The sequence below is a fragment of the Arvicola amphibius genome, chromosome 17, assembly GCF_903992535.2.
Source record: "Arvicola amphibius chromosome 17, mArvAmp1.2, whole genome shotgun sequence".
Taxonomy (NCBI): domain Eukaryota; kingdom Metazoa; phylum Chordata; class Mammalia; order Rodentia; family Cricetidae; genus Arvicola; species Arvicola amphibius.
Window position 1 is genome coordinate 37014749 of NC_052063.2, and position 14096 is coordinate 37028844.

Consider the following 14096-nt stretch of genomic DNA (forward strand, 5'->3'; position numbering starts at 1 on the left):
GTTCAGGGTTCAGAATTTATTACTCTCCTCTGGTGAGAAGCAGCTTTAGCAGTAATTCCCTGGTCCTGATGTTGGCCAGCCTGGAGGGATTAGGAGCTCCAGGGGACGTCAGACACTCTGTCCAACTGTGGTCCTTACTATGTACAACGGCGTCGGGAGCTCAGCCAGAAAACACCGGTCGGCTCTGGATGTGGACTGCTACCATTTCCACTAAGTCAACTTCATGGATAACTCCAGGGTCTATCGGGAAATATGTCTTTCATGTCCAGTGTTTAGGCCTAGAAATTTTCATGTCAGCTTTATCTCTGTCTGACACTCTCCAAAGGAACTGTCCGTGTTTAGAGTTCTGTTGGGGAGCCAGGCCTGAACGGCTGTCTGTGTCCATGGAGGATATTGGAAGGGGCATATGGTCTGAAGGGCACACAGCTGGCCTGGAAGTCTCTTGTAGCCTTTTATAAAAGGGGGAGCTGGGTTGTTTGTGACACATGGACCATGGCTGACTAGCTGAATAGCAGAACTTTTCTCACAGGCTTTTGCTGAGTCAGTTCCTTCAGGGCTGTTCATTCCAGGCCCGCTCTTTTTAAAGCCTGGTTATTTAAATATTCATTTTGAAGACACCAGAAGTGCATCTTCCGATATAAGTAAACACCTCCTTTTTGGGTTATTCTGAGTGAATTTATGATTCCCACAATCAAAATGACCTACATTAGAATAGTACCTACTGAGTGGGGTAGAACCTCACACCTACAGTTAGCTGGTTGGGAGGCCACTACAGGAGGATCCTGAGCTTGAAGTCAGCCTGGGCAATACAACAAGATCCTGTTCAAATTCCCTTCCCCAGCACACACTAGGCTGGTGTGTGTGTGTGTGTGCGCGCGCGCGCGCGTGTGTGCGCGCGTGCATGTGCCATGTATAGTTCAGTGATAGAACAGGCAATGAGCTGCCACATCCAATATACAGCTTTCCCCTAATCCCAGCACCTACTCTGGAGCAGACCGTGCAGATGGAATGATGGTTATACATTCTGGACATTCCCAGTATAACATGGGGCTTTAATAGTTCATTTTTCATGGTCTGGCAAACAATGCTGGTTTCTGACTTGCTCGTCTCTACCACAGAAATTGGAAACTAAAGTTCTCTCTCTCCCAACCTCCTCTGCAGCTAGGAGAGTGACATGGTTTTAATCTTAAGTGAGCACAGGTAGGGAGAGAGCCCGTTCTCACATTTTTCATGAAAGCCTTTTGCTTCTGAGTGCAGGGGGTACCCATGATGCCCTGCCCCTAGCTGAAGAACTACTGGAAGCTAGTGGCTACTGGAGGGAAGTCATTTTGCTTTAGGGGTTATGGTCCCCAGTATGCTCTTCATTCTGGTGGACAACCCGACACCTATGGACATCTGGGCAGCACTAACTGGACTCAGTGGGTTATTTTTTTTTTTTAAAAAAAGGAAAACCTGGGCAGTGGTTACCCATGCTTTAATCCTGGCACTCTAACACAGAAACGAATCTTTTCTCAGCAATACACCTTGAAAGCCAACATAGAACCTTGTAATATTTCAAGAATTGTAGAAAGTAGTTTAGGATTTTATAAAAAATAGACAAAATTAAAAATATATTTTTCACTGAACTTCTCCAAATGACACCTGAACGACACAAGCTCCCTGGTTACATAGCTGAACAGCTGAGCTGCAAGGTACTGAGCAAAAATATTTCAGAAAGTATTGCCCTGTGCACATGAAGAGTCGACAAAGACAAGACGTCCATCTGAGGGACAGAAATCAGGATGTCCCTTGAGAGCAGCGGTTCTCAACCTTCCTAATGCTGAAACCCTTTAATACAGTTCCTCATACTGTGGTGACCCCCCAACCATAAAACTATTTTCATTGCTATTCCATAACTGTAATTTTGCTATTTTGAATCATAATATAAATATTTTTGGAGATAGAGGTTTGACGAAGAAGTCACGACCCACAGGTTGAGAACTGCTGCCTTCAGAGCTACATTTGATCTAAACCACAGAGCGAATTGGATGCTGTGGGTGGAATCAGGGCATTCCTGGCAAGGCTAGATATAAAATAAACAAGCATGAGAAACAGAAGGTCATACATGGGAACTGAGTTCATCCGGTTTGGGCAGGGAAACAAATATCTGATTAGAAAGTAAGATCAAATGACAAGCCTGGGATGGCAACTGGAGTTGGGTTGTGCTCCAAGCCATGGGGTTCCAGGGAGGACTGATGAGACATGCACATGTCTTTGGGAATAGTCACTTTGTAGCGATGTGTTGGAGGAGCTGAAGGAGGGACATGGAGGCAACGCGGCTCACTAAGCAAGAGATGCTGAGGGTATGAATCCAGGTAGTCGAAGTGAGACGGGGTGACATGAGACACATTGGTACATCTAAGTCCTCCTGGCTGTTGTTTGGATGTGGGGTGTTGGTCAGGGAAGGCATAAAGCACAAAATATTTTACTGTACAAAATATAAACAAAAATTTCACGTGGTACCTCTGGAGCTGAAGACAGGAATGGTTTTATGTAGATGTTGGAGTCATGAACCTTCAGGTCATGGTCCCCAAGTCCCCTGGTCACTCCAATAGTTGCCATTACCCGGGCCTAGGAGGATAAGCAGAGAGTTACCAGAAATACACACACCGACAGCATCTTGTCCCAGTTCCTCTTGCTTATCAGTCTATGCCATTGGTACAGAGGGTTGGTATAGACTGCTCATCCCAACCGCGATGTGTAGCATCATCAAAGTCATTCTGGATCTTAGGCTTTACTAGGCTGCTCTGCTGCATGTCCTCCGTTTCCTTCTGTGGAGTCTGGAGTGAAGGGGCCGGAAAATAAACTAACTGTAACGCATGCATAATCTACAGCTGCTGAAATCAGTTCACGCTAAATCAGAGCATCCACCCAGCCACGATCCATCCATCCATCCAAACACGCCCCCTCTACAAGTATTTGTTGGACAGCAGCTACATCCTTAGCATTATCAGCGGCAAAAACAAAGGGTGAAGTCAGCCAGGGGCAGCTCCTGTCTTTGTGAATTTCAACTAGTAAGTTTTATGGCCAGAGGAAATAAATCTTTAGTGACTCCACGATCTACCTCAATATTCCTACAAATCCTTCCGGGTGAAGGGAACAAAACACCCAGACTGCTAGGCTGTGGCCTCACGCTTTTTCTAAACTTGTTTATAACGGTTTATGGAATTAACATATTGTGTTAATATCTACACAGTCACCTTAAATATCTCCTAAAGCACCTACTATGTGCATACACCATGTGGAAGGGACAGAAGGCTTCATCTTGGTTTAAAAAAAAAGGCAAGAAGTACATACCTAACAACTATATAAAATGTGCTTAAGTTCTGGAAGGCACACTAACAAAGGGATGTGTGAATTTAGAGGAAACACAAATTCTACTGAGAAGCTCCCATGGTGGAGGCAACACTATGTGGTGCCAAAAGTATCGGACAAGCAGACATGGAGCGATAGATTGCCTGTCATACTGAGCGATATGCAGCCTAATGGTGTTAACATTAAGTCTCCAATAATAAAGCCCATGTAGCACTGCAGTTCTTGTTTTTTTTTTTTTTTTTTCGAGACAGGGTTTCCCTGTAGTTTCTAGAGCCTGTCCTGGAACTAGCTCTTGTAGACCAGGCTGGCTTCGAACTCAGAGATCCGCCTGCCTCTGCCTCCCGAGTGCTGGGATTAAAGGCGTGCGCCACCGCCGCCCGGCTTGTAGCACTGCAGTTCTAAGACCTGAGCTGGGATTTTCCTCTATTACTTGAGTAGTAACTATCACATAGAGCCAAGGATGAAGGAAATCCAAGAAGCAACACTAAGTTTCAGGGCAGGTTGAGAGGCACTTGCCACCAATGACAACCTAAATTTGATCCCTGGCACTCACGTGGTAAGGGAAAAAAACTGCAAGTTGTTCTCTGACTTTTAACACATGATCTGTGGCTCATAAATAAATAAATATAAAACAAAATAAAACAAAAACAAAGAGAAAGAAAGGAAGGAAAGAAGGAAGGAAGGAAGGAAAGAAGGAAGGAAGGAAGACACACTATAATCCAACATAGTTTCTTCACCCCTGTTTCTCTGAAGCACTGTGGATTTGGTGGTAGTTTCAAGTCAGAAGGTACACACGGCTTACAATACTGTAGAAATGAGACTATGCTACTTATGGGGGCTGGGCTTGAAACGGGATGTCACACCAAGGCTCAGGATGGCCCTCAACTCACTGCAATCCTCTTGCTTCAGTCCTGGCCACCATGCCGTGCCATGTGTGTGTGTGTGTGTGTGTGTGTGTGTGTATAAGCAGTGTGCATGTGTACCACAGGAGGAATGTGTGATGGTCAGAAGACAACTTTCAGGAGTTAGTTCTTTCCTTCCACATGTGTGCTCCAGGGACCTAAACTCAGGTTCTCAGGCTTGGTGGCAAGTGTCTTTACCCACAGAGCCACCTTGCTGACACCCATGACACATTTAAGTTCCAGATTCAAAGGGTATATAGGCTAGATGGGTCTCATTCCAGTTTAAGAGTGTTCAGCTTGATATGGGCACATTTTGCATCTCTCTTTCCAGGCCCTTCTTTTCTCCCCTGCAACAGTGGCTTCTCTGGCTGGAAAAAACCACGTGCCCATGTTTGGAACAAAGAATGTAAATGCTGTTGGAAGTTACTGAACTGTTTACACCTATACAGGTGTTGCCCACAAGGCTACTTAGAAGAATTTCTGGAAATAAAATGCAGCAGCTGTGAAAATACCCTGCCATGCCTGAGTAGGAGTTTGTAAAGAGGAAAAAAGAACAAAAACAAAAACAAGAAACCTTACAGGACTCCAAGAAACCAAGGAGAACTGAGACAGGGATGGTGTGTCTACTTTTCTCCAGGGTGGAATAGAGACATGTATAGTAGCTTTCCACAGAGCAACAGGCTACATACAATGTAGCAGTCCACAGAACAACAGGCTACAATGTAGCTTTCCACAGCACAACAGACAATATAGCTTTCCACAGTGTAATAGGTTACAATGTAGCTTTCTACAGTGTGTAACAGGCAACAATGTGGCTTTCCACAGTGTTAACGGACTACAATGTAGCTTTCTAGTGTTTAACAGGCTACAATGTAGCTTTCTACAGTGTAACAGGCTACAATGTAGCTTTCCACAGTGTAAGAGGTTACAATGTAGCTTTCCACAGTATAATAGGTTACAATGTAGCTTTCTACAGTGTAACAGGCTACAATGTGGCTTTCCACAGTTGTTAACAGACTACAATGTAGCTTTCTAGTGTTAAAGGCTACAATGTAGCTTTCTACAGTGTAACAGGCTACAACGTAGCTTTCCACAATAATAATAGGTTACAATGTAGCTTTTCTACAGTGTAACAGGCTACAATGTGGCTTTCCACAGTGCTAAAGGCTACAAAGGCAGAACTCACCCACCACTTCTCACAAGACAGCCCTTCTTGAGCCCACTGAGAGGCTTTGGGACATTTTGGTGAATCAGACATTTCGTTTAATCAAAATATTTAAATCTCATCGTTGAAGCCATGCTTACCTGTATAAGACCAAGCCTGCTAAAATCCCAGCATAGGAGGGGGAGGTGCTCCGCATGCCTCACCCCTTAGAGAGGAGTTAATAGGCAGTTGATAACTGCTAGGGAAGGGAGAATCACTCTTTTTTGAGGGTGTGGTCAATGGTAGGTTTTCCTATGCTCCAGGGGATGGCCTTGCGTCATGAACTTAAGGGCCAGCACTAACTGGATATTATAACAAAAACAAACAAAAAAATGGCAAGTGGAAAATGCTGGAAAGGATATGGAGAGGAGAAATGAAGTGATGGTTATCGTGTTTTATTGTAGACATGTATGAAATTCTTAAAAAGAAAAATTATTTTTGAAAAACAACAAAAATCTCCATGCTGATAGCCTTCTAAGAGAGACAGCAGTCCATTTTCCTGTTCAGGAGAGCTCGTGGAACCTAAGGAGGGAACTTTCTCGGTACTGACACGTGTAACTAGGTCAGGGACTGGGAGGGACAGTCTGGACGACGCTAGAGACCTTGCTTTGATATTCTTGTGAGTCATTTTTTTCTGGGTAAATACTATCTACTACTCATAGACAATTCGCTTGAAGACTCATCTTCTTGTGACCACACTGCCTACTCCTAATTGAAACTCTTAGCTCTGAATGGAAGTGAGTTGGGTTCGGAGGAAGTGTTTAGTCGGGTCTGGGCTCAAAGCTTAGTCATCTCAGCACGGGCACCCGAACTTCCTCCACATCTGCTCACACATCTCATGTCTACAGTCTTCTTGGAGTTCAACCATGTCATTCAGTGTTTGCTTTTGATGGCGGTGCTGGCACTCAGTGATGGCTCTGTTATTGCAGTCCGGGCTCTTGGTTCTGTGGTGTAACTGCAATGCCACTATGGAGTCCTTTTGTTGGGACAAGTAGAAAAGGCGACTCACAAAGTCCCAACATCAGTGGTGGCATGAAAGGATACTAGCTGAGAGCAGAAAGCCAGAGTTCCACACCGGGGGCCGTCCTCTGCTGGCGGTGTGGTTCTGCTTGGGCGGTTTTAATCCTGCAGCCTTGTCTACCGAGTAGAGGTAACGCAGCCAGCTTGACTTGCCTCTGAGCTTCTATCAGTTATGAGATAGGGTGGTGTGTGTGGAAGTGGCCGTGTTTAAACCGTAAAGAGTTGACTCAGATGGGTAGGAAGGGGATGCTAGATTCACAAAAACTGACCGCCTCACCCACACCCTCAGACCCTGCTGCTGTCTGGACCCATAAGGTAGGTGACCTGAAGAATGATGGATGTGATGCTTGTCTAAGTTGTCATGGCTATAACATCCCAGACCACTGAGTGACACACACAAACAGCCACAGGCTCAGAGTACACGGGGCTCCAGACAGCCCTCTCATTCTGGGGCGAGCGCGAGCCTACCTTCTTGCCTTCTCCATATATAAGAGGAAACTTCAAGTCATCATCCTCAATGGTTTTGTATGCCCTGTTGGAGGATAAACACCATTTTAAAATAGGATTGCACTCAATCAATGACCCTCTGCCCTGACACGGAGCCTCATTTTCCTAGAGGTTCCATCCATGTACTGCATTTTCCATCCATGTACTGCATTGTCTGCCTCTTTGTTTATATAGTTTATATAGTCATTCTCCATACAGAAGTGTGTGTGTGTGTGTGTGTGTGTATGTGTGTACTTTGACAAGCCAGGACCTATTAAGTCTTTGTATTCTTAAAGAGAGAGAAAACTACTTATCATTAGTGAGTAGGGGAGACAGAGTTCTGTTCTTACAGCCTTTGTGATAATGAAGTGGTCCGGCAATCCGCTGGACTCTTCCTGCAGCCTGAAACCGTGATAAACAGCAGCGCTCAGGGGGGTAAATGGAGTGTGCACACCCTCTGAGAGCCAGTTCTCACCTTCAGGGGATGTTTACATCAAACATCCTCTATTGGGATGGCTGGGGATGGATGATACAGCACCCATTTGACCTCTGGATGAGAGTCAAGGTTGGCAGAAAATTGTTTCACAATAGCTTTCAGAGGGCCATTCGCCACACAGAAAACTACTTCATACTTCATCGGTTTACGGCAGACATAGGTGTCTAGATGTCACTGCCAGCGAATGAAGCCATGTGTCCCCACATCTGCCCATAAGCAAGTTCAAAAACAAACAAGCAACCATCATAGCCAGTGAGTAGCTATGTCCCCTGGTCAAAGCAGATCTACCTTTTTGCGATTGCTTTCCTCATTTGTGAAGTGAATGCACAAGATACAAAGGGCTCTCAGCAGACAGCCTCCGCTCATTAAGGACCCAATTAAGGGCAGCTATTAGTAGAATTTAGCAGGTAATTAATTTTTGGTGCAACACTTCCCCTTTCTGCAAAATGGGAAGGACTACTCATTCACCACCCCGGAATGACGTGTGCTGGGGTCCTCAGGAACTTCATTAAGCAAACAAGGTCAAAAAGTTATGAGGAAAAACAGTACAGACAGGGTAGGGCAGGTTTGAAATGTGTGGAGAAAACCCATTTATTGAATGGCCACCCAGACCTATTCTTTAGGCAACTAGTGAGTGAGGGTGAATCAAATGTATGGGCGCTCTTGAACTATAGGAGCATGCAGCCCAAATTCAAAGGCACCGAGAACAAGGCACGGTGACCCGTGATAAGGATGTCATGCATGAAACTCATTCCACTGCATGCTAACCTGAAAATTAAAGGTTTTTAAAAGCGTGCACCTGCAAGGTGAAAGTGTGCCCTTGCCGTCCAGAGAACTATTTGGACATGCCATTCTTTCCGGGTGAGAGAATCGGGGAGGTTTTGCTATCAAAGCCACCTGGGTTCAAGTTCAGCGCCTGAGTAAGTGGGTTTGTATTCTCGGGACCTCAGGATCCACATCAAGCGAAACAAGGAGAGTCGACAATGACGTACAGAGTTCAGTATGTGCTCAGCACAGCGGTGCTCAGAGAACAGCAAAGCTGCTGCAGTCCCTGGCAGCTGAGCCAGAGTAACCCAGAAATTGAGTTTTCAAGGAAAAAAAAAAACCCCAAACAACAAACCACAGTATTTCCTTCCGTTCAACCTATCAAATTAACACAAAGTGGAAATTAGCCACTTAGATGTTTAATATACTCACATGAACCATTTTAAACACTGAGGGACATAAGCCACTTGGGGGAGGCAAAATAAAGCTATTATTAGACTCTAGCCCCAGCTTAGGGATCAACTGTGCTGAGTGGCTCTCACCCTTGGCTATATAATGAACCACCTGCAAGGGCTTTAAAAAACATCCTGAGGCCGGGCCACAGCACGGAGCCAATAAAGTTGATTCTCTGGGAAAGAGACATGGGCATCAGGTATTTTGTTTTTAAACCTTCCAAGGAACGCGCTAACATACAGCTATGGTGTACTCAGCTGTAGACCAAGCTCCAGTGAGTTTTACACTGGAGGCAAATTAAGCAGGAAGGCCCTCATCAGTTTGACTATTGACAGGAGGGACTGGATTGGCTCCAAAGAGGGGAAGGAATGGGCTGAGAAAGGCTCTCGGAATGAGAGTGAGCAGGGCGGTTCAAGATGCTGTGTGGGTGAGGGGCCAGTCTTAGACAGGGAGGCGATGAGGGTAAGAATCAGACACAGGGAATGAGCAGCCTTGGGATACCCAGTACAGGAGTTCGGAACTAGAGAGGAGGCAGAAGGCAGGCAGATCCCAGAATCAAGGTCAGGGGAAACACTTCCTAGAGACGACTGGCTTGGGAAGGCAGAGAGAAAACGGTTCCAACTCCACCATAAATTCATCCTGTCAATCCTCTCAGGACAGAGGCCACCAGGATCACAAAAACCCATGTCACACAGCTCAGAAAGACAGAACACACTACACTGCCTTTGCAGTTGCTACCCCAGGATCAAGGCAACTGCAAAATTCGACATTATACTTTAGCTTATTAATTTATCCTTAGAACAAGAAATTAAAAGAGGAAACAAGGGCTAGATGGGTAGCTCAGTTGGTAGAGGGCTTGCACGAAGCCCAAAGCACAGCTGTAATGCCAGCAGCTGGGAGGTGGGAGAGGGAGGATCATAAGTTCAAACGTTATAGGAAGATCATCCTTGGACATACAGTGCATCCTCAGCCAGCCTAGGCTACAAGAGACCCTATTTCAAAATGAATGAAGAACAGAAATGAACAACCTTAGGAAAAGAAAGAGTTACTCTGTTCCCACGGGTGTTGGTTTTCAATAAAACACGAACCCTTTCTCCTCCAGCGACGAACAAGCACCATCATTGTACTGAGAGAGTGCACAACAGCACTTTCTCCCACACATTCTTCCTGGGTATCAAGCACAGATCATTCTGTAAGGGGACGTCCATGAACCAATACAGAGTCTGAAGGATACCATGAAATGAAATACTTGGGACTGGGGTGTTGCTTAACGGGAAAGCTCACGGTGGGCATGAGTAATGCCTGGGTTTGATTCTCAGTAGCGAAAACCAAATAACAATCAAAAAACCCTGAAGAATTGACAACTGGCAACCAGGTGAGAGTGTGTATAGTGCTAAGAATAAGTCCAGCAGATTTAATTTATTGGGCCAGATACTGGACTTGGTAGTTATGTATAGCTTCTACAATCTGTCAGAGACCCCATCTTACCGAAGGGGGGAAACGGTCAGGGAGTTACTTCCCCAAGATCACACATTAAGTGAATAGCTCTAACCAGGAAAACCACCCCGAAGTATGATAGCAGGGCTAACCTTTGGGGACGTTTGCCTCTGGCCAATGAGTCAGAACATGCGACAACTCAAGAGTGGGTGGTCAGCAAATATTTGATGAGGAAAAGAGACCAGGGTGAGTGAGGAGCAGAACACTTTCGGAGTGTCAAGAGAACAAATCCACTGCTTGGCAGCCAGTGAAATCTACCGGGAGGAGGGTGGGCGGGTGAATGGTGGGAATGACCATTTGGGTCCTCACACCTGTATCTGACCCCTGATCACTTCGTCTATGGCCACAAGAGGGCAGCTTATTCTTGTCCTTCAGAGAGCAGCTATACCGCAGACCTCTGGGCAGGTAAAGCCTCACCGTGGCTCTGAACCACTTGCAACGCCCCCTGTCTAGTGCTATCCCCCATCATCCTTGTTCACACTACAGCATTCACGCTTCCAGCTTGTTCACACTCCCTCTTCTTCACCCAGGGGAGGTGAGAGGAGAAAGGAGGATGGTGGAATTGAGAGCGCCAACACACCGTGGTTGTTTATAACCAAGAATGAGGCCAAAGGACTAATTCCTTCATTCCAGATCCTAAGATTTGGACAAGTCTGTTAAATGAGTAGAGAAAATTCAAAATCAGATCATTCACCGGCTTTATAATAGCAGAACTGATCAGGGATTCTAGTCAAGCCCTCACTTGTTCTAAGACAGCAAATTAAAAAGCATATGAAAGACTCTTAGATCACTCTTCCATTGGGTCAACTGCTTTATAAAACTTGGGAGATGAGAAATGAATACAAGGCTTATATAGGGTCACTGCATACATTCTTGGCTTTTCCTACTTTAGAGACATTATCCTCAGAAAAACTGTCTATCTATCTATCTATCTATCTATCTATCTATCTATCTATCTATCTATCTATTTATTTATTTATTTTTAAGTAATAGTTTCAGGCCAGGCATTGTGGCAAACACCTTTAATCAGGAGGCAAAGGTGGAAAGAGCTATGTCTACTCAAGGCCAGCCTGGTCTACATATTGAGTTCAGAGCTACACAGAGAGATGCTGTCACAGAACAAACAAACCAAACAATGTTTCCTGTCTGAGGGCTCTGAAGACACCTGGAATGAACTGTCTCAGTGCCCCCTTTCTTAGTTCTCTTAACTATGTCTCACAGGACCTTGGGGACATCCATCACCACTCATGCCACCATGTACTCAACACGTTTGTCATCAAATGTCACAGACCGTGACAAAGACCCTCTGTGGGCTTTCTGGCCTGTCAGTGTCCTCAAGATCGGCGCTTATCTTAAGTGAAAGCTCTTGAGATGGAGTCTAATTAAGAATGAAGTTATTCTTTTGATTTGGGCTTCGTTCTTAAGAGATCAATGAAACATATTTGCACTGCACACAAGCACATGCATGCTGTGTATGAGGGGTTTTATGGTCACAGGTTAAGACGGTAAGGGAAAACAAACAACAACCACCCCTGACCCACAACCAAACAAGACAGACTCCAGTCCACAAGAGAAAGTTCTAGAAAGGTTTCCTTGGAGATGTCTCCTCTAGTTTTTTTTTTGGGGGGGGGGCACAATGGTTAGTTTACTTTGAATAAAGGACTCCATTGCCCTTATTAAATTTACCTTGCTAACTTTGGTCTATTGTTATTATCCACTGAGAAATTTTGTTTTGTTTGTGTTTTCAGACAGGGTCTCACTATGTGACCCCAGCTGTTCTTGAACTTGTTATGTATGTAGGCCATGTTGGCCTCTAACTCACAGAGATCCACCTGCCTCTGTTTCAAGAGTGCCAGGTTTAAAGATATACACTTTCACACCTGGCTTAATTTCCTTTTGTTTTTAAAAGAAATAGTTATTAATTTATGCATAGTACCCCTATGAGTAGCACCCTGGTCCAGTGTATTACCCCATGAGTAGCACCCTGGTCTAGTGTATTACCCCCATGAGTAGCACCCTGGTCCAGTCAGTGTATTACCCCATGAGTAGCACCCTGGTCCAGTGTATTACCCCATGAGTAGCACCCTGGTCTAGTGTATTACCCCCATGAGTAGCACCCTGGTCCAGTCAGTGTATTACCCCATGAGTAGCACCCTGGTCCAGTGTATTACTCCCAGAACACCACTCATCTTGGAGACTTACTTCTGAACTGCCTCCCTCTTTTCATTCCTCTTTCTGACTCTTTGGCAGCTTCCTACTCAGCCCCACACTTCTAACTACTCTCTGACTATGGCTCTTTCTAACGTGATTCTACTTGTGAGAAATACTTTGGTACGTTCCTTGCAGCATCCTAGAATTCCTCAGCCTCAGGAAACTGAGCAGAACAATGGAATATTATGTCAATGTCAGGCTAAACGCTTTCACCCTTACCTCTAAAACAAATTACAACCTTACCCCCCACCGAGTCCAAGCCCCAATCATCTCTTTCTACATGAAGGTAGCTGGCTCTCTTCACTCAAGGACAGAGGCAGTGGTGCCAGGACAAAGTCTCTAGGCCTGGGGAACAAGGGTGTCGGAACTGTTTCAGCTTCTTACTCACCTCTGGTCTCTGTGCAATGGGGTGAGCACTCCATCAGATCCAGCCACTGCCCTCTCATACCCTCCAATGGCTTCCTGTTATACCACAACCAACAGCCTTGTGAAAACTGCCCCCCTTCCCACCATCCTGACCATACTATTTTTCTCCACAGAATAGCATCTACCATTGCTAACAACGTTTTTCTTTCTTACACTATGTTACAGTACAACTCTGCAATATTCTCTTCAGGTTCAGTTTCTTTTCTTCTTCCGGTAGCATTGTTTTTGAGACGTGAAGGGTTTAGAATGCTGGACCTTAGCTAGGAGATGTGGGTCAAGATGGGCCGGCCTTTGCCAAGTCCCTAGTTCTGGCTGCTCTCTGCTACCACAAGCTCCTGCAGTGAACGGAGCTGCTTTGTACCCTGCCTTCCCTGCTCTGATGGGCCGCAGCCATCTTGAAACCATGATGAAAACAAGTACTCCCGACTCTTCTGCTGTTCTGTTAAGTGTTTCAGTCACAGCAATGCAAAGGGCACAAATGTTCCCCCACATTCATGAGTTCTGCGAGAGAGGACATTTTTGGTTGAGTAAATATAACGTTCCTGGTACCTCAACACGTTATGGTGCTTAATAAATTCTTGACCATTTAAGCAAATCGATGTGTTCTACCTTCCCCAGCAGAGGCTTTTCACGCCTTCTTGTTCTAGTCTCCCTTTCAGAACAGAAGCCAAGAACTTCCTTGTATGCAAAGGGAGTTCACAGTTCACAGTCTCAGGGTCACAAGCTTCATTCATCTTTCTTCCTGTGCTTGCAGGCTCTGTACTAATCCGCATAGCCTCAGACCTTACCTCAAAAGATCTCCGTGGAGTTACAGAGATCCTTCAGCTATTACTGGGTGAAGCATTGTTCCAGAACGCCTCCACCAAGAACACATCTGGCCAACCCCTGGGTTCAGTTTTGTAATTTTCATCAGAAAAACCTTAGCCCAGCTAGGTGACCTGTAACAAATCTCTCGGCACACATCCGCTCCTCTCCCCACCCCACCCCCACTTAACCTTCACATGACCCATCTATGAAAACCTTCCTGAATCTGGCACTGCTGCCCTGGGATGCTTTCTTCCTGGTCGCTGTTTCTTTAACAACATGACACTTTTCATTCCCTCTTCTTCAGCTGCTCTACCCCAGATCTCCCTCTAGTCCTACAGGAAAATGCTACCTCTGGGCACGCAAGCATGGTGCTTCCTGCTGCTCACTGCCCCCATGCGATCCTTCATGCTGTACACTTAGCGCCCTGTGAACTAGCTTACTGTGCCCGCTCCATCCCCATTCTGAACATTAGTTC

General features: G+C 45.5%; 1 protein-coding gene across 1 annotated transcript in view; it reads right to left on the reverse strand.

Annotated features, from left to right (window-relative positions):
* Nucleotides 1-14096, reverse strand: part of Ppm1h (protein phosphatase, Mg2+/Mn2+ dependent 1H) — a 271738-nt gene that overhangs the window by 36078 nt on the left and 221564 nt on the right. The window contains exons 7-8 of the mRNA XM_038314921.2: nt 6949-7012; nt 2503-2610 (exon numbers count right to left, since the gene is read on the reverse strand). Of these exons, the coding sequence (XP_038170849.1) occupies nt 2503-2610; nt 6949-7012 (172 nt within the window). The remainder of the gene's footprint in view (nt 1-2502; nt 2611-6948; nt 7013-14096) is intronic.